General features: G+C 39.9%; 1 protein-coding gene across 1 annotated transcript in view; it reads right to left on the bottom strand.

The window, feature by feature from the left end:
- The window catches only part of LOC127013308 (collagen alpha-1(XV) chain-like), a 160,167-nt gene that overhangs the window by 36,626 nt on the left and 97,363 nt on the right, over window positions 1-26,178 (bottom strand). Inside the window, exons 16-24 of the mRNA XM_050892108.1 lie at window positions 25,507-25,659; window positions 20,946-21,014; window positions 15,484-15,519; window positions 11,298-11,360; window positions 10,355-10,390; window positions 10,174-10,257; window positions 3,860-3,925; window positions 2,191-2,226; window positions 542-604 (exon numbers count right to left, since the gene is read on the bottom strand). Coding sequence (XP_050748065.1) covers window positions 542-604; window positions 2,191-2,226; window positions 3,860-3,925; window positions 10,174-10,257; window positions 10,355-10,390; window positions 11,298-11,360; window positions 15,484-15,519; window positions 20,946-21,014; window positions 25,507-25,659 — 606 coding nt within the window. The remainder of the gene's footprint in view (window positions 1-541; window positions 605-2,190; window positions 2,227-3,859; window positions 3,926-10,173; window positions 10,258-10,354; window positions 10,391-11,297; window positions 11,361-15,483; window positions 15,520-20,945; window positions 21,015-25,506; window positions 25,660-26,178) is intronic.

Below are 26,178 nucleotides of genomic sequence, written 5' to 3' on the forward strand. Positions count from 1 at the left end.
GATGAGATAGGGAAGAAAAACAGAACAACAGCTGCAATATTTACAAAACAGCAGTCAGTCCTTAGTCACCTCTCAGCAGTACTAAAAAATAAACACTGTTGTGAAGAAATAAGAGAAAGGATCCTAAGGAGAGAGCTCGCCAAGTCTTATACTTTCAATGGGAATGGAATTGTGCCAAATGAGGAGGAAAAGACTGATCTTTTTTTATTTGGCCTTTCGGTTAGGATTCCAAGGTGTCAGCACAATCAATCAGCTTGCAAGAAGAGGTCACCTCATGTTTAATGTTTATGCAAACTTATTCTGATAAGTGCATACTGCACTGCAGAATTTCAACACAGGCAGGAACGTTAGCTCTCAGTAGTATTATAGCAAGGTATTTTGTTTAGCACTCTTTCAATTTCCACTTAGTAAATTTTTCACATAAACTTATTAACATCCCAATCCCTAGTAAAATTAAAATCTTTAAACTTCTAATGTCACTAAGTATTTGTCATCTAACACATTTTGCAGCATGTACTTTTCCCTATGCATTTTCTCTTACCTGTTGTCCTTTCGGTCCTTGTGATCCAGGCAAACCAGTATCACCCTTAGGTCCCCGAGGGCCCTGAGCAAAACCAAGTACATAAATCCATGGTGAGATCTGCTAAGAATATGGAGCTAGGCTATTTTACTAAATGCAATTTTAAATAACTGGAAAACTTGAACTTGAATCACTCTGGTTGCAATCTAAGCACTCTTACAAGAATAAATTGCTGTCTGAATTAAAGTATTCCCTAAAACAAATATCATATAGGGAGAATCTGTTAAAAAGAGCGAAATACCCCCCCCCGATGTTTATCACAGTGTAGACGATACACACATTCACAAAGAGAAATATGCAAACATTAATAAGAGTGGAAATTCAGCCTAAAATTCTCTATTTCCTCCCTGCTCTATTCTCTCTCCCTCCACGATTATTCAGCCTGACTGATTTTCAACAGAATTTCTGAAGCTGTATTTTTACTTTAAGAAAATATTTTAATCTGAAATAGAGATTATATATTTAAAAATGAGAGAATTTCTGTATCTGTTCTGTGGTGAAAGCATTCCTCTCAGATCACATTTTGTTTTACGATCTTCTATTATAAGTGCATTCAGAAGCATTTTTTTTACCTACCAAGAACTAAATTCAAGTTTACATGATTTCTGCATTAGTGAGGAGATAAAGAAAGGACCTGACGTAAGAACAATAATGGTATTTTCATGTCTGTAGAAATTCTGTAAATGACAGAGAGACTAAGAATTCATTATATCACTTTCTAAATGTTATCAGCTCTTTTTCAAATGAAAAGTATTTTTAAGGAGTTTTTTCCCCCTTTCTTTGGCTTCCTATGCAGTCCACAATACCCAGGACTTAGTAAACAACCTTCTGTAGAATTTTGGGCAATTTGCCAGCATTTTGTCAACATCATTTTTCAGCTTTCCCAGTTTTCTCCTTAGTTATTCTTAGGCAATAGACAAAGGATCCTGAGACCAGATGCACGCATCTGAACTGTAAAACAATCATAACAAGGGAAAATAATTCTATCACATTATATAGAATATAAATATAATAGTGTAAACAATACTATATGAAGTCACAAGCCAGATAACGTTTATATGGTGTGGCAGTCTGAGCACAGTAGGTAGACAGCATAGTATAAGGCACCTTTTGATACTATGGCTGTGCAATGCTTCCATGGTGTCACTGGTATGTTATTACAAAAAATAATAAATGTTTCCAAAAGGATAAAATAAAAAGGGTACACCTCGTAGGGCTTTACTGTACTCTGTAGTGGTGACAAAAAAAGCCCAAAGAGTAATGCAATTACACATACATATGAAGATAACTTTTAGAAGTCCATTTGTTCCATTTGTTTCTCCTGGCATAGGTCTTTTCCTTAGGTAGTAATTTTTCATCACAGTCAATTACATTTAGATTTAAACTACAGAACTGATTCTAAGTTAAGCAGAAATATGAGATGTGCATATTACAGTATACTTCATTTCCGGCAGAGTTAGTTTCTACCGTAGCTGTTGATTCCATAAAGACCTACAGTCTCCCATATGAAAATTTATTAGACTTTGTGTAAATTCTGTACAATATAATTTTTTTAAATATTAAACTATACTGAAAAATACTTACTTAAATCCAAGGAACATAATACTTACAGGAAATCCTGGTAGACCTGGCTTGCCATCTGGCCCCTGCGAAATGCAAAAAACCCACGCCCTTACAAACACATATTACAGACTTGCAAAACAGCGTATGCATTTTCCATGTATTGCATAATTTGTGAATGTTAACTGCTCTAAAACTGGATTAAGAACTTCATTCAGCCAGTGGCGAAGTTGTGAACACTCCACAATGCCCAATGCTTCTAACTTTTTCTGGGACATTAGCATTTACTTTCCAAAACTGAAGGGACAGAGATCCAGGAAAGGCTGAAGAAAGGTGACATTTTCCACATATGTAGGGCATGCAACTGTAATTTAGCCTCCTTTGAATCTTTTCCAGATTCCAGCACAGAGATCACAGTAGCCCTCCCACCTTTGCCATTTTTCTCCTGGTTGCCTGTGGATAGAAAATAGAGCGTGTAATGGGCTGTGAATAGAAACATGGATTTGGATTTGTACTGGGCATATTTGAGATTGCCCCACTGTGATATCTGCCGAGAGACGCTTTAGTTCTAGTTCAGATCACCTGGATGTGTATTACCAGAGCCACTATGAGACTGCACCTTTTTCCTGACTAGGGTTTGCTCAGAGGCTGAGGTTCAAAGACCTTTCCAATTGCAATTGTGCTTTGAGCTACAGGACCTACTTCTTTCTGTTGGGACTGTAACTCTAACAAGTTAGGCATGCTAGGCTAACAGATAAAGGTTGAAAGCTGTTATTGGAGCTAATGCCCTTCTTCCCAGTTCACTGACAGATTTAGTAAATATTTGTTTTGGGACAGTTGTATTAATAAGATACATGTTTTTTTCAAACTATGGCTATGTAGAGTGAAATTCTGCTATCAGGTACACACATTCTGGTCTTCCTTGTTTCATCAGGGATTGAATGTGAGGGAGAGAACTATGCTCACAAACAAGAAAATAGATAAAATAAAATGCACAAACAACAGTCCACAAATGAAACTAACTGTGAAGTAAGATGCTTCGTTTGGGGGAATTAAAATTTTGTAAAGTGCAATATATTGTAGACTTTCAGGCAAGTTTGAATAGACTCCACGACCTGGAAAAGGTAGATTTCTCTTTGGATCCAGTCCTAGGAATTTGAAATCATTACCAAGAAGCATTCAGAATTTCAAATATTTGACTGAACTATTTTGCAGCTATACTCCTAGCTGCAAAACAGAACCTGAAATTTCACATCTGTTGTTGTCTCATGAAATTTCCAGCTTTTCATCCACAGCTATAATTGCTGTGAGACTAAACTCATACACAGCAGCCTAGCATTCCTAGTTGCAGTCTCAAGCAGAACTGAGCAAAATACTTTATCCCAACATTTTATGACTTGAAAAACAAGAATAGAAAAAAATGGAACAAATGCTATGTAAATCTTGGTCTCTATTTTTGCATCAGTTCCACATTTCTGTCATTCTGAGCATATAGTTCAGATTCAGAGCTAAGCCACTTCCTTTCTTTCATACAAATGCGTAAAAGCAATTCATTCACACAGAATTCAGTTCTGCCCTGAAGTACTTCCACAGAGCTTAGTGCTGAAGTTAGCAGGAACACAATTCTAAAGCATAGGAAACTCAGCTCTAGCTGATACTTAAAAGGAGACACTGAAGACAAAGCAAATCTGAAGATTTAATAAAGCAGCATATACTCACTGGAGGCCCAAGCAGTCCTTTAATTCCAGTAAAGTTAAAAATTCCATCTGTATCATTGAGTAGTAGCTAAAAAAGTGGTTAAGGAACAGGTTATTTCAAATACCAAATTGATTATCTAGGGAACACATACATGTTTAGAAATGTATAGACAGTTAAAGCATCCCTTTATAACTATGGGGAGAAAACCACAAATAAAGCCACAGAAAAGGTTCTCTACTTCTAAGATTTGTTATACATCTGGAATAACAAAACCTAGCATTTGTTTTACACTTCTTATGTAAGGATCTCAGAATGCTTTCAAAACTTTAATTAACTGACTCTCATTTTTAATTTGAAAACTATGACATCAAATGTTGCAGCCTAAAGTAATTTCTCCTCAGTAAGATAAAGATCAAAATGAAAGTTTTATACTCCAATATGTCACTGGCGTTCTAAGACGGTGAATCTGTCTGACCACACTCATCCTGCTGTAGAGTTGAAGTTATAGTTATATTCTGGACATGTCTGCATCACACTATGCAGTGCCATGCAGTGATTCCTAAGTCAGCTCTGATCATGCTGCTGTGTCTGCAATCAATGAAATTAGCTTGGATCCCCAAAACAGTATAGTCATTTGGATGTGGAGCAGCACCTAAGCTAATCAGCTCCAAGTCTCAAGAAGCCTGAACAGAGCAGTATAATAGCAATGCTGTTATACTGCTTCCTATCCTGGAATTAGTAAGCTCAGCATTAGCTCAGGCATTTCTGCATAATTTGATCACACAATCAGAATAATGAAGATGGACAGGGACCCTTGGAAGTAATCTGGTCCAACCCCCTCCTCAATGCAGGTCTAATTGGATCAGGTCACTCAGGAACTTGTCCAGTTAAGTCTTGAACACCTCTAAGGATGGAAATGCCACAATTGTTCTGGGCAACCGGTTCCAGTATTTGAGCATCGTCAGGGTAAAAAGTTTTTGCTTATATCTAATTGGAATTTCCCATGTTCCAACTTGTGTCTGTTACATCTTATAATATTGCCATACACCTCCAAGAGGATGCCTCCATCTTCTCTGTATCCTCTGATTAGGTAGTTGTAGACAGCAACAAAGTCTCTCCTTAGCCATCTTTCCTCGAGGCTGAGCAGACCCAGTTCTCTCAGTGCTCCGGTCCCCTGACCATCGTGGCAGCCCTGCATGGGGCTTGCTCCATTACGTCAATATGTACTGGGCATCTCACAGCTGGACACAGCACTCCAGAAGCAGTCTCATGAATGCCAATCACAACTCTCTGAGTCCATCAGTTAAGCCAGTTTTCCACTTATTTTATCATCTGCTTATCCACTTCATAGGTCATGAGTTTGGTGATAGCAAGACTATGGGAGACTGCATCAGAAGCCTTGCTAAAGTCAGGTGTACAACATCCAGTGCCCATCCCTTGTCCACAGACAAGCAATCTTTTTGGTCAGGAATGAATTGCCGTTAGTAAATCCATGTTGGCTGCTCCCAGTCAGATTCTTGTTCTGATGTTATGATTAGGCTTTCATTTTGGTTTAATTTTGGTTTCAGAAAGCTACCTTTCTGGTTTAAATAGGTGTTCCCAATACTATATCATATGGTCATACATTACAGTTCAGGACAGACAATATGTAAGTGCTTGCTCCACATAAATGTTGTAGGTGAAAAGAGATCCTTACTCAGTTTTTGTCATTTGTTTCATTTCTTTCACTCCAACAGTCCCATTTATCGTGTGACAGTTTAGCCTTGTTTTGGATTCAGAAATATGTACTGAATCTCCTTAGAGGCTTGAACTAATCCACTTGTTTAGCAGGCAAGCCACGCTGTCCATTTCAAGATAAGGCTCTGTGTGCAGCAGTATATTCCCATTCACTGTAATGAAAATATTCTGAATTTCACAAGGCCAGGGCAGGGCATGCCTTCAGGTGCCAGGGATTCATTTAGCAGATGAATAAGCATGTTGTCACTGAGGTATTGTGAAATCTGAATGCCTCTTCTGCTTGTAACCCTGTGCAGATCAATGCTATCAGATCTCAATCTTTTGCAACATTTGTTACAAATACGGTATACAGGAACTAAGTTTGAAGCTACCCCTGCTTTCAATAGGAGGTTTAACCATATGGCCTCCAGAGGTCATTTCCAATTGTCTTACGAGTCTCTGAATACTATTTTTCTAATCTGGGATGTGAAGGAGGACACAAAAGAGGACAGACCTGCTTGGTCACATCACATATCCTATCCTATCCTATCCTATCCTATCCTATCCTATCCTATCCTATCCTATCCTATCCTATGTCATCTGAGCATGGCAGTGTACGGTCAACTTTCTGTACTTTGAGGTCATGTTGGCATCATGATTCACGCAGCTAAAGCCTGTTACTTTTACTGGGTGCTGCTCCCTATCCTCATGTTCTACAAAAACCACTGGAAAACTGTCAAATAAAAAGACCTTTTAAGTCCTGCAGGCAGCACTCCATCTCCCAGCCTGCATGAGCTCTCTGCTGCACTGCTCCACGGGTAGCACGATGCCGTTGGTCCCACTATATTCCCAGCTCTATATGGCCCAGAAAGGGAACAGGACATGGGCTGTTACTTTAATGACAGTAATAAAAGAGTCCTACTGCTGCAATTGTTCTGCTTTATCTACAGCTGGTGGCAGAAATCCAGGAGCCCTGGGTTTACACTGTCTTTTCATTGTGGAATTACTCAGTATTCATTCTTTTTGGGCTCAATCCAAACTGTATTGAAGTCAGTGGAAAGAATACCAAAGGCTTTGCTGAGCCTGGGATCAGGCACTTTGTATATTTTATAAACAGAGTTTAGCTGCAAATGGAAATTGTGTTTGGAAGTCAGAAAACTGTACACAGTGCTGAAGAAGATATGAAAATAGAGTGTACAAGGATGATGATTAGAGAAAAAGATTGCACTCTTCACAACCTGCTACAGGCATATAGTTATTTATCTTTCTTTTTGGATGTGCAAGCAGCTTTAACAGCAACAATCCAGCAATGCAACTGTTCAACACATTAAATCAGTTCAGAAAGTGCTGACTACAAAGTAAGGGCAACGTTGTTTTTCATATTTCCTTCACTGTTATGAAGAGGAAGAAACAGTAGTTTTTAGTGTGATTGTCTGGGTTGGATTCTAAGTAAACCTTCAGATTTGTATCCAAATGGCATGAACATGCCCTTATTAGAATTACAGAAGGAACTTAGGAAACACAAAATCTTTTGATGTTTATTTTACACCCCCAACATTAACCTTTCTCCAGGCCTTTCATTCAGTTCTTGTACCTAAACTATGGATGAATAATGGCAGCAATAGATAATTGTTTAAAAGTTTTAATTTAAATCCAATGAAATTTCTCTATTCAAAATTATTTCTGTACTGTATCCAACTAAATTGGAGTGATAAAATCATAGCAACAATAAATATGAGTTACTGGTTATCATGATTCCATGCATGAAAATGCACTGAGTAGCAGAGATTATGCTCCAAAAGAGCGAAATAGCCAATATAGGATGAGAAATACTGATTTTAGTATTTTGGAATATCAAACAGCAGCAAACTGAGGGACATATTGTTTTTTAAACAGGACAGTTCAGACTGTTTTTAAACAGACACTTCCTGACCGACAGCAGGAGGCAACAGAGGAGGCAGAAGGACTGCAAGCCTCTGAGACCCACGGTGTTGGTAGGTACTGCAGAAGCCTGGAAAAGGCTAGGTTCCACTGCAGACCTCAGTTTTATCTTACCATGTCTTTTCACAGTGTTAGAAGTGGTTCCTGAAGGAATCAAATCCCCTCAGTTCACATAGGGACGAGGTTAAATGAGGAGGAAACCAAGGTCCACTTTTCAGTGCAGTTCAATCAATGTGCTATTGGCCAGATACTGGTGAGGCCTGGCCATGAGCCACAGCTGTCCATGTCAGATCTTAATATTTCAACAATGCTGAAACTGCACCAGCTCTTTAATTTGTTTTATTTTGATCAAGCAGCATAAAATCTGTTTAGTTGTAGCCACACAGCCCTTCGTAAGAAAACTTCCTTCCAACTATGATGGATCAGTCCATTGGACTTCTGTAGCCCAAGAAGTATTGTTGTCTTTGGCTACACAATGGTTAAATGAGTGAACTAATAGACCCTGACCTGGTGAGTGATCTCTCTAACTGCCCTGTGGTTCACTTAGATCACTTAATTGATCTCTACTGCTCTACCCACGTCAAGCCAATATCCACATTACAACAGTGGTACTGGTATTTATTTTAGTTCTGTAATTCCAACTGCAATTGATAGGTCTACCTGCAGCAGTTCTTTCCATATCTGAAGCTCACTACAGAAGATGAGAGACTGAGTCAACAAAATGTATGTGGATAATTTAATCTTCTATCTCAGCAAATGCATAGTAAGCAAAGTTCCTGTTCTTATACAAACATTTGTGAGGTAGGTAGAACTCAATGTCATACATAGTGATATATACCTACACACACACATGCTTAATTAACTGTATCAAAATCCAGCATACCAAGTTCACGGAGAAATCATCTGATTAACAATATAGAGGATTTGAAGCATATGACGATAGATGGCTCTTGCTGTACCCCCCCATAATACCTGTTTGCTACAAATGTACAAAAAGCCGCATATATTATGCACCCTACTTTGTAAGAGAGCTTAATTCTTAAACTCCAAGGTATTTAAAGAAGGAAATGGGTATGGGTTTGTAATCCACCTAACGCAATACGGCTTCCACCAGGCTCTATACATTTCTGCAATGCATGGTGAAGGTAGTTCATACAGAAGTTCAGGAGAATTAGAGGATGCACGTTAGGTTTCTTCAGACATAGCTACACATTAGATAGACGTGTGGACTGTGACTATCACAACGTGTAGGGAGCCATGCAGCCTCCAAAAAACTAGTTTAGTCATTAGTTTGCTATGTCAGCTTCAATAATCTTTTTACATTTCTTAAACACACTGTCCTCCCTCTGAGGCTCTCACAGTGTTTTTTCAAGTATTAATGAGCTAAGGACCAACACATTCAAGTTCATTATTACTGCTAACAGAGCTGTTTAGTCACTGATAAAAGTTAAGGCCCCACAGTGACACCATGGCAGGGCTGTGAGAAAGAACATGAATTTTACATCAGCATTTCTGTCACAGCTATTAAGGAATTTCCCAGAAACTCCAATAGAAACATGATAAAATGTAGAGCTGGTGACAGCCCCACTTTGAGCAGGACTTTGAACTAGATGATCTTCAGACACCCTTTCCAACCAACATTTCTGTGAATCTATAATTCTGCTCATCCAAGATCTTAGGATTCTAAGATTCTGTGTGGATACTCAGTAAATTTAGTAAAAAAATCCAACTCTTTTGGGACTAGTTATGTGGGCTATGAGATGCCAATTTATGCTATATTTGCTATCAGTAGCAGAAGCCTAAATGAAAGCCTAGTTGTTTCAATCAACAAAAAATGTTACGTGTAGCTCAGCTTTACGATAAAGTTGGTGCCCAGCTCCCCCTAACACAGATTTCTCAGCTGGGCATTTTCCCTTCTTGCAATCACAAATCACTTCTTACTGCCATTATATGCATTCCTATGGACTAGTCTGGCTGTTTTAGGCACCTTCAGCTCTCAGAGGTGAATTTCCTGCAGCAACTCACAGCTTCTCCAGTTCTTAATGTCGTATCAGGCCAACTACAAGGATTTTTGTTGTTAGCTTGCAATGGGATTCATCCTAATCTCTAGCCTTCATTACTGCTAACCAGTATTGTTTTTGCAAAGGCTGATGTACGCAAAGCAAAACTGACCGAAAATATACATGCAGCTAAAGGATACTGGACAGTTTTTATGAGCTTCTAGCATTTTGCCCTTTGGTACTTTTGGCTGTTGCTTCAACAACAGAGTCAGTGCTCTGGTTTGTATAGTGGACACCCATCAGAAAACACAACGTATCTCTCTCCTACATACTGCTGTGTCTCAGGTGCCTTGCTTTGTTAAACATTCCCAGTTTTGTATTTCTCTGTTGTTTTTTATTTGATGTTCACAACTCCTGCAGAATCACCTGGAGAGTTTGTGAGAAGCTCTTGATATGACCCCATGATTCTTGTATGTAAGCTCTTCACCCGCTTTCCTTCCTATTTTGTCTTTTCAAAACAAATTCATTTAATATAGAGACATACTGAGATTTTTTTGTTTTGAGGAGTAGACTTAAGACCTGAACATCAACAGCAGAACTGCCAGTTTGTTAACTGCTTGTGCCCTCTTCTCTGTAAGATGAGTTACAGAGACTTTAATGCTTGACAAACATGCTTACCTCAGGTATTGTTATGATTGGTCCTGGTGGTCCTGGTGGTCCAGGCGGTCCCACAATACTGTTCCCGTCCTGTCCTGGTTCACCCTATTTCAAAAGCATTATAGGTGGAAAACCCATTTACTAAGTAAGTACTACATTTCACATAGATTTCTCAGAAAGAATGAAATCCACACAATCTCACCTGAGGTCCTGGGTCACCCTTCTCCCCTTTTGGACCCTGCATGTGATAAAAAAAATGAGCATAAGTGATTTAAAAGGAAAAATTGTGAAAGTGTGCTTTCTCTAGCTTCACAAAAAGCACAACAGTAAAATGCAGGTACAGAATGATCGATCCCCAGCTCTCTCAAACCACAGATGGGGCCAGCTGGTTTCTACTCAGACCCTCTGAGAATTTGATATTTAAAAGTATTTCCCAGCAGTTTGACAGAGTTCACAGATGACCAGAAGCAAGTGGGCACACAACATTTCATTAGTTGGGGATTAATTCAACAAGCCTTTCTTTCACTGCACCAAAACCAGCCATGCCTGGCTGCTCCTTCCTTTTTCAGCATTAATCACATCAGTTGTGTCCAGGATTGCCCAGTGGACCGGGCAGGGGAACACAGGTGAGCTAAACCGTCATTTTTCAGGCAGGTTGTTTCTAAGCTTGATCAGCCCCTTGATACAACTCACTGTGCTGGGGACGCAGACAGCTTGTCTGGCACGAGTGAGAGGAAGGTGGCAGGGGATGAGACATGAGACTTCCCAGCTAAAGAGCTCTGTAATCCTCGCGGCTCTTAAGCATGAGAAATACATTAAAATCACCTATGTGCCTGTTGACTTCCCTCTAATTAAAAGCAGAGCCGATTTCTGAATAATTAAAAGCAAAAGGAGCATTGAAGAATCAGAACTAGCCTCTGGAGATGCCTCTATCCCTTCTGACTGACGAGGGAGGCAAGGCCAAGGGACACTCTGCTCCTGTGTTTGGTGTCTGAGGTAACTGCTCCAGGTTAAGCAGGACAAACCCAGGCCCAGGTCTCCACACGCTGGTAGCAAGTACTGTTAGGGCTTCTGCCAGTCCTTAAGACATAGGTTTGGGAGCCAGTATGTGTTAGGTGATCACGGATTATGACAGCCCTACTCACCACATCTCCGGGATGTCCAGCAATGCCAGGAAAGCCTGGTTTTCCATCTGTACCCCGCATTCCCTGCCACAACAAATACACTGTTATTCCCTCTAAATTGTATTCCGTTTCATACAGGCAGGAGGCTACCACTCTTGGGAGGGACACAGTATGGTTCTGAACGGACTAGGGGGCAGGCTTGTGGGGGCCTCCATGGAGTCAGCATCATCTCATTAGTCATCTGCTCTCTCCACTCCTCTTGCTGTTTCCCCGTCTCCAGAGCAGGTTTTTTTAATGCAGCTTCAATCATTCTTTTTCACTGCTCCCACCTCTGCTTAGCAAAAGGGTGGATTCTGTTGCTTTCCCCCAAGATACATTTCGTGGGTTATTTCCACCCTTCAGTTAAGTGACTCTCAGGCTGGAGGAAGAGGAGGGAGAGGCATTGAATGTAGATGGGAGTTGGTATGTGGGGCAAAAAGTCTGATAGTCCCTGCTCTAGTTTAATGCAGGACTGTATATTACTGCTAAGAATCTGATCAGTCACTCTATTCTACGGGAAAACCAGAAATATCACTCAGTAATGATAATGCAGTTTGCCCAGAGAAAAATGGATAAAAGAAGACTCTGAATTCTTAAAGGACCAGATAAACAGTGAACCACATTTTTTGCATCTGTTTTTCTCCGTGTCATATGAAAGAGCAAAGGAAATGACACAGAACAACCTAATGATTCATCCAAGTGACAGATTAGCCCTGTTTTGTTTTAGTAATGGAGCTTTTTTTTTTTGTTTGTTTGCTTGGTTGGTTGGTAGGGGTTTTTTGGTGGTTTTTTTTTTGTTTGGTTTGGGTTTTGGGTTTTTGGGGGCGGGGAGTGCTTTGGGTTTTTTTTTAAGAAAAGGCTGTTCTGGTTCTTTTTGTTCTGCTTCAGGAAAATATTTTTGGGCTTTTACAGTAGATAGTACCATGAAAATCTAGTAGACATAGACAATTCTTTAAAAGGTCAGCTCAGTAGCTGTCAAAAAGATAAACTGAATACAAGAAATTATTATAAAAGGGACAGGAAAACAAAAGCACAGAACATTACTATGCCACTGTATATACTTATTGCACGCCCATAACTTGAATTCTGTGCACTGGTTTGTTCACATTTTCCATCTTGAAAAGGATCTAGTGGAACTAGAAAAACTTCAGAAAAGGCCAATGGGAATAATGCAAGGTACAGAATGGTTTCTATATGAGACATGATGGTGTCTGTCTCATATGTCTGTCTCCAAGCTATGACTCTTTAGCTTGGAAAAGAGACAAATGAGGAGGTGGGTGAATAATATTGTAGAGGCTTCTAAAAGTAGACAGTAGTTAAGGACTTACACTCTAATAGAAGAAATAGTGGGCATCAAATGAAAATAGCTGGAAGAGGTTAATGGGATGTGTAGTTAAGTTGACAGAGCACCTTGCCCCAAGGTCATGTAAATTGTAGAAGTTTGCACGAGTTCCAGGGGAGACATCAAGTTCACTTGAAGAGATCTAATTGTGGTTCAGACACCATTTGCAGCTGAGAAAGTCCCTGAGTCACAAATTGTTGGAGTTTAGGAGGTCACTCAGGAGAACTATGATGTAATACTTGCCCTTTTATAAGGTCAAATTGCATGTAAGCATCTGCTCAAACTGCATATGCTTTTGACAGTGTTGGAGACAGGATACTGGGACGGATGGACATGACCCAATAAAACCACTGAGAAATATCTAATACTTTACAGAAGTGTCTTAAAGAACAACAGAGTTTCAAAGCATCCAGAGTCAAATGGTCTTCTCTGCTGCATTTCTGGTGTGATAGAAGAAATTCAAATTAACAGTTCATAGGACGCAAGATCCTCTCTCTTCTTATGCCTTTCTACAGAACCACCTGCATAAAAGATTTAATGTGTTCACTTCATTAAGAAAGGATATTCTCACTGTTATTTCTATTTTTTGTCTGTGATCAGCAAAGCATGTAGCTCAGGAATAAACAGTTCATTAAGATAAAGTATAATTTCTGAAGCACTCTAATTTTCATTTTATAGACAAGTGCAGCATAAAAGGTGTCTCTGAATGCTAATGGGACTTAGGCACCTAAGCAACTACTGGGATTTAGGCACCTACATGACTAGTAAAAATGGTACTTGGGTCTTAAGTCTCTTCAGTGCTTGTGGAAAATTATATGTATTTATCTGCAAGAAAGGTAATTGGGCAGAGGAAATAACCTTGGACCAACAGCATTTCTGCAAAAGAATGTTGTCATTTCAGGCATGTTGGTACTTGCAGATCAGCTTCCTACTATTACAAATGCTGAATAATTTCACCAATTGATTTTCCTAACGAAATTTAATTTCAAAGAAAAGATCCAGGATGGGTAAGATGTTTTACTGTAAAGTATCCAGACACATCCTTATTTCTAACGCCCTCCATATTTTAAGAATGTAGCTCATCGCTCAAATATAAGAGGACTAAGATCTTTTTTAATCTGAGGATTGAAAACATAGATTGATTATTTTTAAGTAGCACTGTAGTCACTCCACTTAAAACATATGCATGTGTTTGAAATGTATCTATCACATCAACAATAATAATTACTAGAACAAGGACCATAGAACAAAGCAATTGTATGTACAATAAATAAGAAAATAATCTATAGTCTCAAACAGATTAAAAAGAGTTAAACAACTGTCCTATGCATCAATTCATCAGCTTTAATTATCATGCTGACAAATATCTCTGTGAAATGGCAACATTCAAAATATGTACAGCAGATGGAATTTATGGCAAGCAAAGTCCTGCTATATTGTTATTTTTTTTAAAAATAAACAAGCAGATGCTGCTGGAAGACTGTGATAATACTCTTGTAAATATTCAGCAAGCAGAAGTGTAGATTTGTAATTGCTTTTATCTTGTTTCCTAGAGCAACTCTTGATTTCAGTGCTGTCCCAAATGCAAGAGAAGCTTTTGTTTTATTATTATTTTATTTTATTTTATTTTATTTTATTTTATTTTATTTTATTTTATTTTAATTTTTTTTTATTTTCTATGAGTCCCAGCACCGCCCTCTGCTGGCGTATGCCTGCAAAAGGCATGCAAGTCAGCCAGGGTCTGGCAAAAAGCAGCACACATAGATACAAACAGAAGCTTTGGGGTGGGCTCCAATAGGACTCCAAACCAGAATGGACAGGGAAAATGATTGGAGAGGAAAGAATGGACTCCAGTTCCATTCATTTCAGCACTAACACCGTGTAAAGCAGTGTAAACTGGCAGGTGTCCTTGCCAATGGGGCCTCATGTCTAGAAGCTGCACTGATCCGGAGCAGCAGGCCTAGGTTGCACACTGGTGCATGGGGTGAGTTAGACAGCTAGGACAAATTACAGCTTGCAAGGTACAGGCTGCACGTTAGGGAAACTGTCTTTCCAAAGAGGATAGTGAAGCACCAGAACAAGATACCCACAGAGTTTTTGGAACCTCCCTGGAGGTATTTAAGGCTCAGTGAGACAAATCCATTGCTGATGTGATCTAGTGTTCGTGATAACACCACTTTGAGTGTCGTATTGGACTAGATGACCTCTGGAGGTCCTTCCAACCACCATTTCTATAATCTCATACCTCCCGAGTGGTCAGGTGTGGGTTAGGAGGAGCCTGGCTGCAGGATGATGGGCAGGTTCTAGCACAGAAATAGGCAACAACAGCAGCCTCTGTGCTGAACACCGGATTGGGGTTGTGCATGGCTCCTGAGGCCTCTGCACAATATGGCATGAATCTACTACTGTACCACAGACGTGTCATAGGGGGAGTGCTCTGGTGTGGGGTGCTAGCCACATACCATGATATTAAGGAGTAGGGGGGCATGTGGAACTTAGTTTTTTATATAAGCTTGCTGATTTTCATTTTTGTTCTGGTGAAAATGTAAACAGCCTCACAAAACACCATGGCATCATGCACCTGAGGATTTTAAATGCAATTTTAACCATATTTTAAACAGAAGTCTTAAGCAACAGGTTACACTCGCTCCTGATAATCACAATTCAACTGAGAAAGGGTTCTGTTTTTCCAGAGAAGCCTCCCTGGGCTTTAATATGCTGACAGAGCAAGAAATGTTCATTGTCGCCTGAGTGCATTAAAAGAAGAAAGGAAACTAAGAGGAAGAAAGGACTGAGGTTTTAGATCAAGTTAAATGAATTTCCCACCTTTGAACCTGGTGGACCAATGTTGCCTCTTTCTCCCTGAAATGGAGACACAGTAGGGCTCAAATATCAAAAAGTGAACAGTAATTACAAGGATTTTAAACACGTATGTTACTTTCCTTACAAACAAAGAGACTGAATGGAGTAAAATGATTAGCAAAAATAGGGCATATTTTTGGTAAAGTGATGCTCAGCATACATTTGTGAATTGGTTCTGGGGGTTTAACCTCCCAGTTGCCACCCACATCTTAGAGTTTCTGGTCACCACACATTATTTTTGCTGAGCATCTACCAAGCCACATGCCTGAACTTTCATTTTGGTGTCTGAAATCAGTACATGGTAACATTCCCCAGATCTACCAATGCCACAATGACCTTGTGCCTCCACAAATGACTCACCATCTTCCTTCAACACAGTTAACTCAGCCTCCCCCACACTACTGCTCTCCCCATCGACCCAGCCACCGTGTCATACCACGAGCAATGTAATGAGTGCTGCATTGTTCCACCTTTGGGACCGATTCCGCACTACTCTAACTCTTACTAGACATGATTCCTTGATTTCATTACAGACAGAGAACTTGCAATTTAGTTTATTTATTTCATTTGAGATAGAGAATATAAACAGGAATAAATCAGCAAGGAGCTGCAGCCATTGCCTCAAATGTTATGTTTATGCTGTTTATGCTTACTGTCTTTTAGGAGTGCTTATATTCATGAATGCATGAAGACTGTAGACTGTTTTTTAATGAAAACAGTTTCTCATAATAATAAAAGTGAAAGCAGAATTTGGATCTATACTTACTTGCTAAGAAAGAGAGAAAACTTTGATCACAGCAGGCCTTCTCTGACAGCTGTACTAGTCTGGGGTATTTGAAGGATGAAGGATGTATGAAACATAACTATACCTTAAACTCCTCATGATGCATTAGCTCTTGGTTTTTGGAAGTGGGTGGTTGTTGTGTTTTGCCACTGTTGCCTAGTGAAGTCATTTATAACCACGAAAAGTGGGTGTAAAATTCATGCCCATGAGAATGATAGTGTATTATAACCACTTTATATTAATTTTGCTGTAGTGTACCTGATTTTGTAAGATGTCAGGCAATAGTATGTTCCTTTCTGTGTCTCCATGATCTTGGGGATGAATGACTCAAGATTAAACAACTAAAATCTTACTGTAGGTGGTGGTGAAGTCTCTTGGCAAAAGTTTATGACTATCTTTTCAGTCCCAGTCCAGTTCCTAAATCCTAGGAATCGTGCTACCTCCATTTCTGAAGTCTTTGTGAAACAATATTTCCACAGTATTTTAGAAACAAAATTTCTAGGTAAGGGCAGAGAATAGGTTTTTAACAAAAAATGTATTTTCAGCATGGAGATTCAGCACCTACTCGTGCCCATAGAGCAGCATCATGTGAGAGCACATCTATTCTAGCCAGTCCTTTGCAGTATCATTCACTAACACGTGCTGTCCAAATACTTGATTTTTTTCACTCATAAGTAATGTTGTCCTCCAGCATTAACAGGAGTAGTACCCAATGGAGGGACTTTTTTTCAGCCCTGTAAGCTGAGCTCTATAGACTCTAGACATAGGGGACTGGTCAGATCTTTGATTGCTGTTTTTCTATGAAACAGATGCATGCAGTTATTGCTGGCAATATGTGCTTTCTGGGTAGTCAGTGACCAGTGCTGTGTGTGTTCAGGTCTAAATTTTAGGAAGAGAGGATGGGGGCCCCCACCCACTGTTTTCCATTTCCTCTCTCAATGTTGCTATCATTTCTCAGGGCAATGAAGACTTCGAATTTCTTTAACTCCACATTTAAGGTGCTGAAAAGATGTTGTCATGCTGTACTATTAACCTGAATGGTACTTTACATGAGAATAGAAAAAGCCTCTTCCTAAGGTCCCATTCTGCAAATCTGCCCTTTTTTTCTCTGGTTTTTCATCTCTCCATTTTTTCCTCATGGGTTACTTAACCAATAGCAGCATCAAAGTGGAAAAATTCAGTCACTACTGAGCTCAAATCAAAACCAAGGCAAAGTAGTCATGACCTCTCCCTTCTTCCCCCCAGCACCTTCCAGAACGCTTTCCTATCACTTTCTGAGATCATGCCAGTAGGTCTCTTCCTGCTGGTTTCTCCTTCAACAGCATACATGTAACCTCTTGAAAACCAGAATGATGTATAAATGAGCAACAAAGAGACACTGCCAAATGTCCTCAAAAAATTAAACAATAATGCCACGTTACACCAAATGCCTTGGAATCTAGTGGCCCAGCTGGTATTTACTCACTGTTCTGGTGTGGATGTGAAATAATTCTATTATTACACATTCTGAGTGGATACCCAGTGTAAATGGGAACAAGATTTGTCCCATACTTAGTCAGTATATGACTGTTAAACAAAAGCTGTTTTGTTAAGGTAAATGCTGGGAATATAGAAATGAAGAATATGTGCCAAACAAAATAATAGGTTAGCTTTCCAGTGTTCCTTGTTACATAGGGTACCTTTGGTCCTAATGGCCCACGCTGTCCATGTCTTCCTGCAGAACCCTATAAAATTACATTGAATTTACTGGTAAATCCATGTAGCTTTTCATAATAAATTTTCTCAGGAAAAAACCTAATTCATAACCACGACTGTTACAAAAACAATGTTGAAGACCAGTAGTATCAACAGAGAGTAATAAAATGTAAGAATTGTTTTAGATTTGTTGTTCTAATAAATACTGCCTTGCTCTATATTATCATGCAAAGATCTAAAATTTTTTTTTCTTACAAAGACAACTTTAATCTTGACACTGCATACTATACACATTTTTACAAAATATTAGAAATAAAGTTGTCCATGTGCATTTGTTGCAAAGGGTTGCTTTCAATTGCTTACAATTTCTTGAATTTGCCTCCTTGGCTAAAATTAAGATATGTTACCAGTTTAGAGGCAACACAACATTGTCTTGCTAGGTTTAAAAGTAGCTTGAAACAAACATTTGGGGATGCAAAGTCCTCTCGTCTCCATATGGTAACATCAGTTGTAAAGTACAGTTATGACTCTTTGATGGTAAAAGGAACAACAGTTCATTATTGATCATTTTAGAAAGTTGAATGGAAAAAAAAGAATTCAACAAAGTGATTGAGTTTTGTCTTCATCTGGAATATGAAGACAAGACACTAATAAACCAAACATCAACAAAACTTTACACTGATCTGTGGAAGAAAGAGAATAGAAATCCTGGAAACTATAGCTGAGCCTACAGACAAAATAAATTTGATACTTCTACTTCAAAACATAACCACTACTTTCTCATAAAAGATTAATACAAAATTCAACAGATACAAATATAGTGCAAATAAATGTAATTTATTTCCTAGCAGCTGCTTTGAGTTACAGCCCTCTTAGAAGCAGATACTCTATTTTCACTCAAACACAATCAGGAACCTCTGGAGTTGTCATAGGGTGTAAGTGGCTCATAATGCTTTCATGCAGTACTAGTAAGTATGTATAATCATTTTCATGATTACAGGAAAGTTCTTAAGTGCTTTCTTTACTGACTCAAACTTTGTGGAGTGACTAAGCAGTAACAGGAAAACAAAATTCCAGGATTTTGTTCAGCTGCAATAAGACATTTTTTCAGTATTTATAGCTGAGTGACTTGGAAACAATGCCTGTTATAAAACCAAAACTGAGGGTAAGGCTGTCATTTAGGCAGGCCAGAATGGGCAATTTTGGCACTGGTTTTGGACATCTCATTTTGGATACTAGCTTGTTTCAGCTAACGAATTCTATTCTTATTTTGGTAACTATTTTTTGTGTCACTTTTTTAGTATCTAGGAAAAGATATAAGAGGGGACAAAGGTCTCTAAGATATTAAACTGAGTCAGCTATAACTTCAGTGACTCACAATTACTAGCACTTTAAACCAGCACAGTAAAGAGCTTCTCAAACTTGGTCCTGTCGCCAATGTTCAGGTCATTTCTGATCATTCATGGAATCATAGAAACCGGGTTGTACAGGGCCTCTGTAGGCCATCTAATCCAGCCACCCCCTTGAAGTAGAACTGTCACCAGATCTAGATCAGGTCAGTCATGTCTCTGTGCAGCAAGGTCTTGAAAACTTCCAAGAATAGAGCTTCCACAACCTCCCTGGGCAAATTGCCCCAGTTCTGCACCAATCTCCTAGTGAACAGGTTTCTCCTAAGGTTTAGCCTGAATGTCTCAAGCTGCAAATTGTGACCACCCTCCCTTGTTGCACCATCTGGCACTACGAGGAACAGTTTGCCTTCATCATATCTGCAATTGCCTCTCAAAGACTTGTAAGCAGCTACTAGATCATGCCTTTGTCTCCTTTTTGCCAGACTGAACCATTTGAGGTCCTTCAGCCTCTCCTCACTGGTCATGAACTCAAGGCCCCTGGCCATCTCCATAGCTCTCTGCTGCACTGTCTCTGTCTTCTCCACATCCTTCTTGAAGTGGGGTACAAAAAAAATGGATTCAGTATTTCAATGCAGCCTCACTAGCCCTGAGTAAAGGGCTATAATAATAACAACTCTATATCTGTTGGCAATGCTCTTTCTGATGTATTCCAGGACAGAGTTTGCCTTATTTGCAGTGATAGTGCACTGTTGCCTAGTATTCAATCTGGCATCTACCATAACCCAAGGTCATCATCATCAGCACTTTCTCCAAACTTGAGCAACAAGACTCATTCTTCAAAGCTATGCTTTGAAAGTTTGAATGTTTCTTTTGGAGTGAGCATAGGGGCAGGACTTCTGAGGACCAAACTAGAACAATGCAGGCAGCTCTGGGAGGAGGAATGCTGGATAATTGCCTGCTTTGGGGAAGGCATCATAGGCTGTGGTTTTGATGTTATTGCCAAGAATGAAGATAAACCCAAATGATCTGGTAAGTACTGATGCACTGTATTCCCATATTCCCTACTTGGTGCTTTAAAGCTGCCCACACTAGCAAAAATCTCCTGAGACACAGTGATGGAGGAAAAAACATCCCTTCTTCCGGGACATGGCTTCCACACTACTGGGAACATTTTTTTAGTTTAAGTGGTACTTCAGATTATAAACATTTGATTGTTAAACTATAACATTTCAGTTTCATTAGTGTATGTAATTCATCTTCATATGCAAAAAGAGCATCTATTAGGGTAAAACAAGAAATAGAGAGCTAGATAATACAAAAAACCCTATTTCATCCTTTAATCTCTTGAAAATATACCAGAGCAGAATCTAAAAGTCATCGGCTAACCAGGTATCAGAGAAATACCATTTAGATTCTTTGGAGGACACAGTTATTGTAATGTCATTCTAGAGCAATTGAATCCAGTGCAATGCAGTGACTCCAAATCTATAGCTGGCTGGGGCTATGCGTTTCCAACAAGCAGAGAGGAAGACACTTTTGTTTTTGAAAAAAAACCCCGACAACAAACAACACTCCCCTCCCCCAAAACATCCACTTACCTTTGGCCCTCTTGATCCTGGAATTCTGGATTCACTTAACAGGCCAATGCTACCTGATCCTTCCATGTCCTAATGGAAGAGAAAAAATGCTACAGAATTTAAGAATTTATCTCTTTTTTTCCTCTTTTTTTTTTCAACTGCTCTGTTTTCTGGAGTCCTGTAAAAAACTGGAAAGATACTGAACACAAATATTTTTATCTTTTCTCATTAACCTTTTTTTGACCAATGCATGATGTTCTGGAGATAGGCTCCACTCAAATACGATAAGGGCATGTTGATCTTCCTTACAGAAACTCTGGTCTTTACAGTCTTGCTAGTTTGATACCATTTCTCCAGCACTTCAGGCTGGATGGCATCAGGCAGAAGTGAGAGAGCATCACATTTTTAAGTATGTGCTATGTTTAAGCATGCTGGAGCAGTACTTTTATGTTTAGCATTTACCTGCCACCTGGCTACTGAAATACTGTAATGACTAGTAAGGGTTACGTAACTGATTTAAGACAGGGAGAACTTGCAGGCAGTTTGTTAAGAGCAGCAATCATTATTCAAAAATAAAGGTCCTTCCTAATTCTTACAGTTGAATGTTGAACTCCTGCCTAAAATACAGCTTATTGAAATCAAATTGAGCAGAAAAAAAACATTCTATCACAAAATGGTAGGATTAATTATGTTTGGGAGAGATCTCAGAGGCTACCTAGTCCAACTTCCTGTTGACAGCAGCATCAACACTGAATTCAAATCAGGTTGCTCAGGGCTTTGTCTCCTCAGGTCTTGGAACCCTCCAGAGATGGAAGTTCTGCAGCCTCTCCAAGCACCTGTTCCAATGCTTGGCTGTCAGCAAGGTGAAAAATATTTTACTTGTATCAAGTCAGAACCTCCCCTGTTTCAATTTATGATTGTTGTTGCTCATCACTCTGTGCACCACCGTAAAGACCCTGGCTGTGTGTCTTCTCGATAACCTCCTTTTAGGTATCAGAAGGCTGCTAAAATGCTTAAGCCTTCTCCAGACTAAGCAAGCTCAGTTCCCTGAGTCTTTCCTCATAGGTCATGTGCTCCAGGCCACTGGCCATTGTTGTGGCCCTCTGTTGACTTCAGAAAGATCTCTGTGAAGTGGAAGACCTTGACAGCAGCATCCATATTTACTGTGGAGGTTTTCTAGGGGTTTTAAAGGAGACTACACAGAAAGCAGCAACCTCCCTCCAGCTCTCATTGTTCTGACTGCGACATTCCAAATCCATGGCAGAATCAGGAGCTGCCAGTTCCAAAGCAGCCAAAGAAATAAAATTGCAGGCTGCCATAATTATCTGTTTTACCCCCAGCACCATCTCAGCCCATGTTCCTATCCCTTGCCTTATGCCTAATCTAGAACTTGTCAGACTGTGCTTCAAACCATCTGGATGAACCATGCCAGCAGGAAACTCTTCACTTTCTTTTAGCTGCAGTTTTAAATGCAGCTGTGCTGGCTTAATCGTTTCCTTTTTCTGAAAAGGGAAAATCTTGATCTTTCTTTGCTCCACTTCCCTGCTCGCAGCCGTACAGCCTTCATTTTCAACATCAGTGCTGTGTGTTGAATCCTCTCACTTTCCTGTGAGCCACTTTAAATCACTAAAATGGCAGAAAATATGTTACTTTTTGGGGGTGGGATGGTTCTCTAAAATTTTAGTAAATTAAATTGGCTTGTGGAAGGATTGATGGAACACTGGATGTTAGTGCATGTGAAGGGCAGGCATGTGCCAGCAATGGCTGCAGGTGGGAGGAGGAGCAAAGCAGAATCTCCACCTTAGTGACAACGAGCCCTTGTATCAGCTTATCATGTTTAGAGGACCCATACTGCTTGCCTACTTTTAGCTTTCTGCTAGTTAGTGACTTGGAATGGCTCAGATTACCATAGGTCTGATACACTCTGGAGGTCGTGTAAGGGAAAGGGTGGAAGGCCAATTAGATCAGCTTAAGCTGCTGTGGTATGACAGCCTAATGTCGAAGTTATGGAAAAAATCAACTGATCTGACTCCAGCGAAAAAGAGAGATCTCATTCTTTTGCCCTTTTCCACCAACTCCACAAGAACAAGAACAAGAGAAGCAGGAGCGCACAGCTGGAATCAGGTCCTTCCTTTCGGAGACCAAGGTGGGAGACATGGAGTCATGAGGTTGGCTCAAGTCCTTTCATGCAACTTCACCTGAGATTGAATGTTATTCAGACTTTCATTTTGCTCCTCCATCAGCTATCAGTGTGTCAAATATCAACAGAAAATCTGCGGATACTCTGTTTGGCCTGTTTAACCAAACACTCGTTACTTAGGGTAAACCACAAGCTGTATTTCTGGGTCCTTTGCCTTGCCTCCACTGTGCCAATATATGTTTCCCTTTAAGAGAGTGCTTGATGCCTGCTTTATATAACACACCATTGCTTTTGACATCTGCATGTTTTTAATGGGTTTACCAGGTACCTTCTGCAGCTCAAACTGTTCTTTTGGCAAGCATAAGTGCCAGCAAACCCCATGCCATTTGGTTTTTGCACATAGCTGATCACAGATGCTAACAAGTGCTAACAGGAATATTTTGCAGAAACAGCCTTACAGCAATGAACAGACTGCCAACCAAAAGGTAGTGTTGCCCTAACAAACTGGCAGACCATGGTGCTGCCTTAACAGATGGCAGGGGTGGGCATCCAAAAGATCAGCTAGAACTAGCAAGCCTGTTAACAGTAGTATTCCTCTCAGGGAAATTACAATCATGCCAATTCTGTTTGGACTAGATGAAATTCAAGATGAAGCTGGTCAAGATATTGTTGCTGCAGTTAGAGCTGGGGTCCTTCTGTATTTGTGTCCATAAAAGTGGGGACTTCCAGTTTTCACTCTCTCCGGCTCATCTGTGAACTTTGCTCCTCTGAGACTTAGGTATCATCAGAAGTGGCAGAGTTTGGTCCTAAGTATCTACCTGCAGGGGAACTCTCTGGTGGCATAATGAGGCAAAGCTGGCTTCTACTCAAAAAGTGTGAATGGGGAAGAGTGGAGAATCTCTTAACACTGGATCCTCAAGGGTCACAGAAGATGACTGTAAGTCAGAGAAGCCATCATCCTGGGCTAAAACTCAGACCAGGCCTAGGATGAAGATGTGGCTTACCAGTAGTCATTATCTCATTCTGAGACAAGTACATATTTATTCAGGGGAGACTCTGTACCAGCCTTTATAGTGTGCCTAAGTTAATGAAATGGCATGTTTGTACGTTTAGATTTGCTAACGATTGCAGTGCTGGCAATTAAGAACTTGTGAACTGCTGGAGAGATGTTTTCATCCATTGAAATCCACTGACATCAGTGACATTATTAACCAGTAGTGTATATAGTACAATATTGTTTAGTCAGACATCAGAAATCAGAATATGTCTCTAAACATGCATTAGTGGTCACCTCTGTATTTGGAGTACTCAAAGTGTCTCTGGAGTAAAGAAAAGAGAAATACAAAAGGGTAGTGTAGATACTAGGAGAAACATGTGTGAGTAAACTGGTATCTTTTAAACACCACCACTTTACCGCAGCGGTTCTACAGATGGCCGGTTGTTTTGGTCAAACATTGCTTACTTCTCTGATGAAACTGCCCTCAGTTTCTATGCAAACTTGTATTATATCCCATGACATAAAAAACTGAAAACTCGGGAAAGACTTTCCTGAGCCAAACAACTAAATGAGAAATGAAAATGCATGGAAAAAGAAAAAAAGGGACGACTCATATGTCAATGTTGATGTAGGCAATTTGCCAAACTCTCTTCACAAAGATGTTAATGCAGCAGCTCTAGTTCTTGAACCTGAGTGTGCTCCCTTTGCCCTTCTGTACTGCAAAGCCGCTTTCTGCTCCAAAAAGATCATCTACATGAGCAATTCTCAAATGTTACGTAAAACTCAGCTTGAGCTGACCAGATCTCATATTTTAAAGTGATGAAGGTATTAGTTTCAGAAGTAGAAAGAGTAGCATCTGCAATTTATTATTTTTTTTTAATAGAACATTTTTTTTCTGAGAACAGACCATGAGGTCAGAAATGTCCAACATCTGTCTCTGTATTTACACGTTACGGAAGTGACATGCCTAAACTAAACTCATGGCCTCCAGAATGACAGCATGGGAAAAGTCGTGGCTTAAGAGGGACCTGCAGTTCAATTTTAATGAATACTGTCAGGTCTTTATGTATATTTAGATCATTGCTCTAAATTATTTACATGAAAAAAGTGCTAAAGAAGTTTCCCTTGTAGTACAGTATTTGAGTATTTTATATTAGCAATGATATAAGCATCAAAAATAGCATCTGAACACTGTTACTACTGAATAGTTTCATGAAAATTGCCCAAAGAAATCCATTACTTCCATGGTCTAAGCATGGCCAATTATATGGTCAAATGTAAAAGGAATTGTAGGGTACTCCTAGGCAAATTTCCATCTAGAGCAAATGACTCTATCTGTCATCAATTCAGCCTTAAATAGCTGTGAAATATATAGGTGATTACACTGTCCCTCCTCTGAAGGAAGTAGATCCATAGGTACAACAAACCCCATAATAGCAAAATACCTCAAATCCCAAACTGTAGCTTAGTCCTGGGGGTCCAGGAGGTCCAGGGGGCCCAGGGGGCCCAGGAGGTCCTGGTGGTCCAGGTTTCCCAGGAGACCCAACAGCACCAGCTTCTCCTTTGGGGCCTATTGATCCAGTGACTCCAGTATCACCCTAAAATGAAAGGTCAGTCTATTGGCATACTGAACATGCATAAGTAGATGCAAGTAAGTAGAATCATATAATCATAGAATGGTTTGGGTGGGAAGGGACCTTAAAGATCATCTAGTTTGGAACTGAAATCCCATGGGCAGGGATACCTTCCACTAGATCATGTTGCTCAAAGCCCCATCAAACCTGGCCTTGAACACTTCCAGGGAGGGGGCATCCCTCTGATCATCTTCATAGCCCTCCTCTGGACCTGTTGAAGCAGGTCCATATCTTTCTTATGCTGGGGGCCCCAGAGCTAAACACAGTACTCCGGGTGGGGTCTCACAAGAGCGGAGTAGAGGGAAGAATCACCTCCCTCAACCTCCTGGCCACAATTCTTAGAGAAGTACTTCGGCCAGCTGAGAAGCCAAGTTTGCCAACTTCATTAGATTTCACAATAATAATCTTTCAGGCTTCTCAGCCCTTTTCAGTAACGTGCTGTATTAGAGTGATACTGTTATCCTATAAGACACTGTCTTTTTT

This window comes from Gymnogyps californianus, chromosome 2 (genome assembly GCF_018139145.2).
Source record: "Gymnogyps californianus isolate 813 chromosome 2, ASM1813914v2, whole genome shotgun sequence".
Taxonomy (NCBI): Eukaryota; Metazoa; Chordata; class Aves; order Accipitriformes; family Cathartidae; genus Gymnogyps; species Gymnogyps californianus.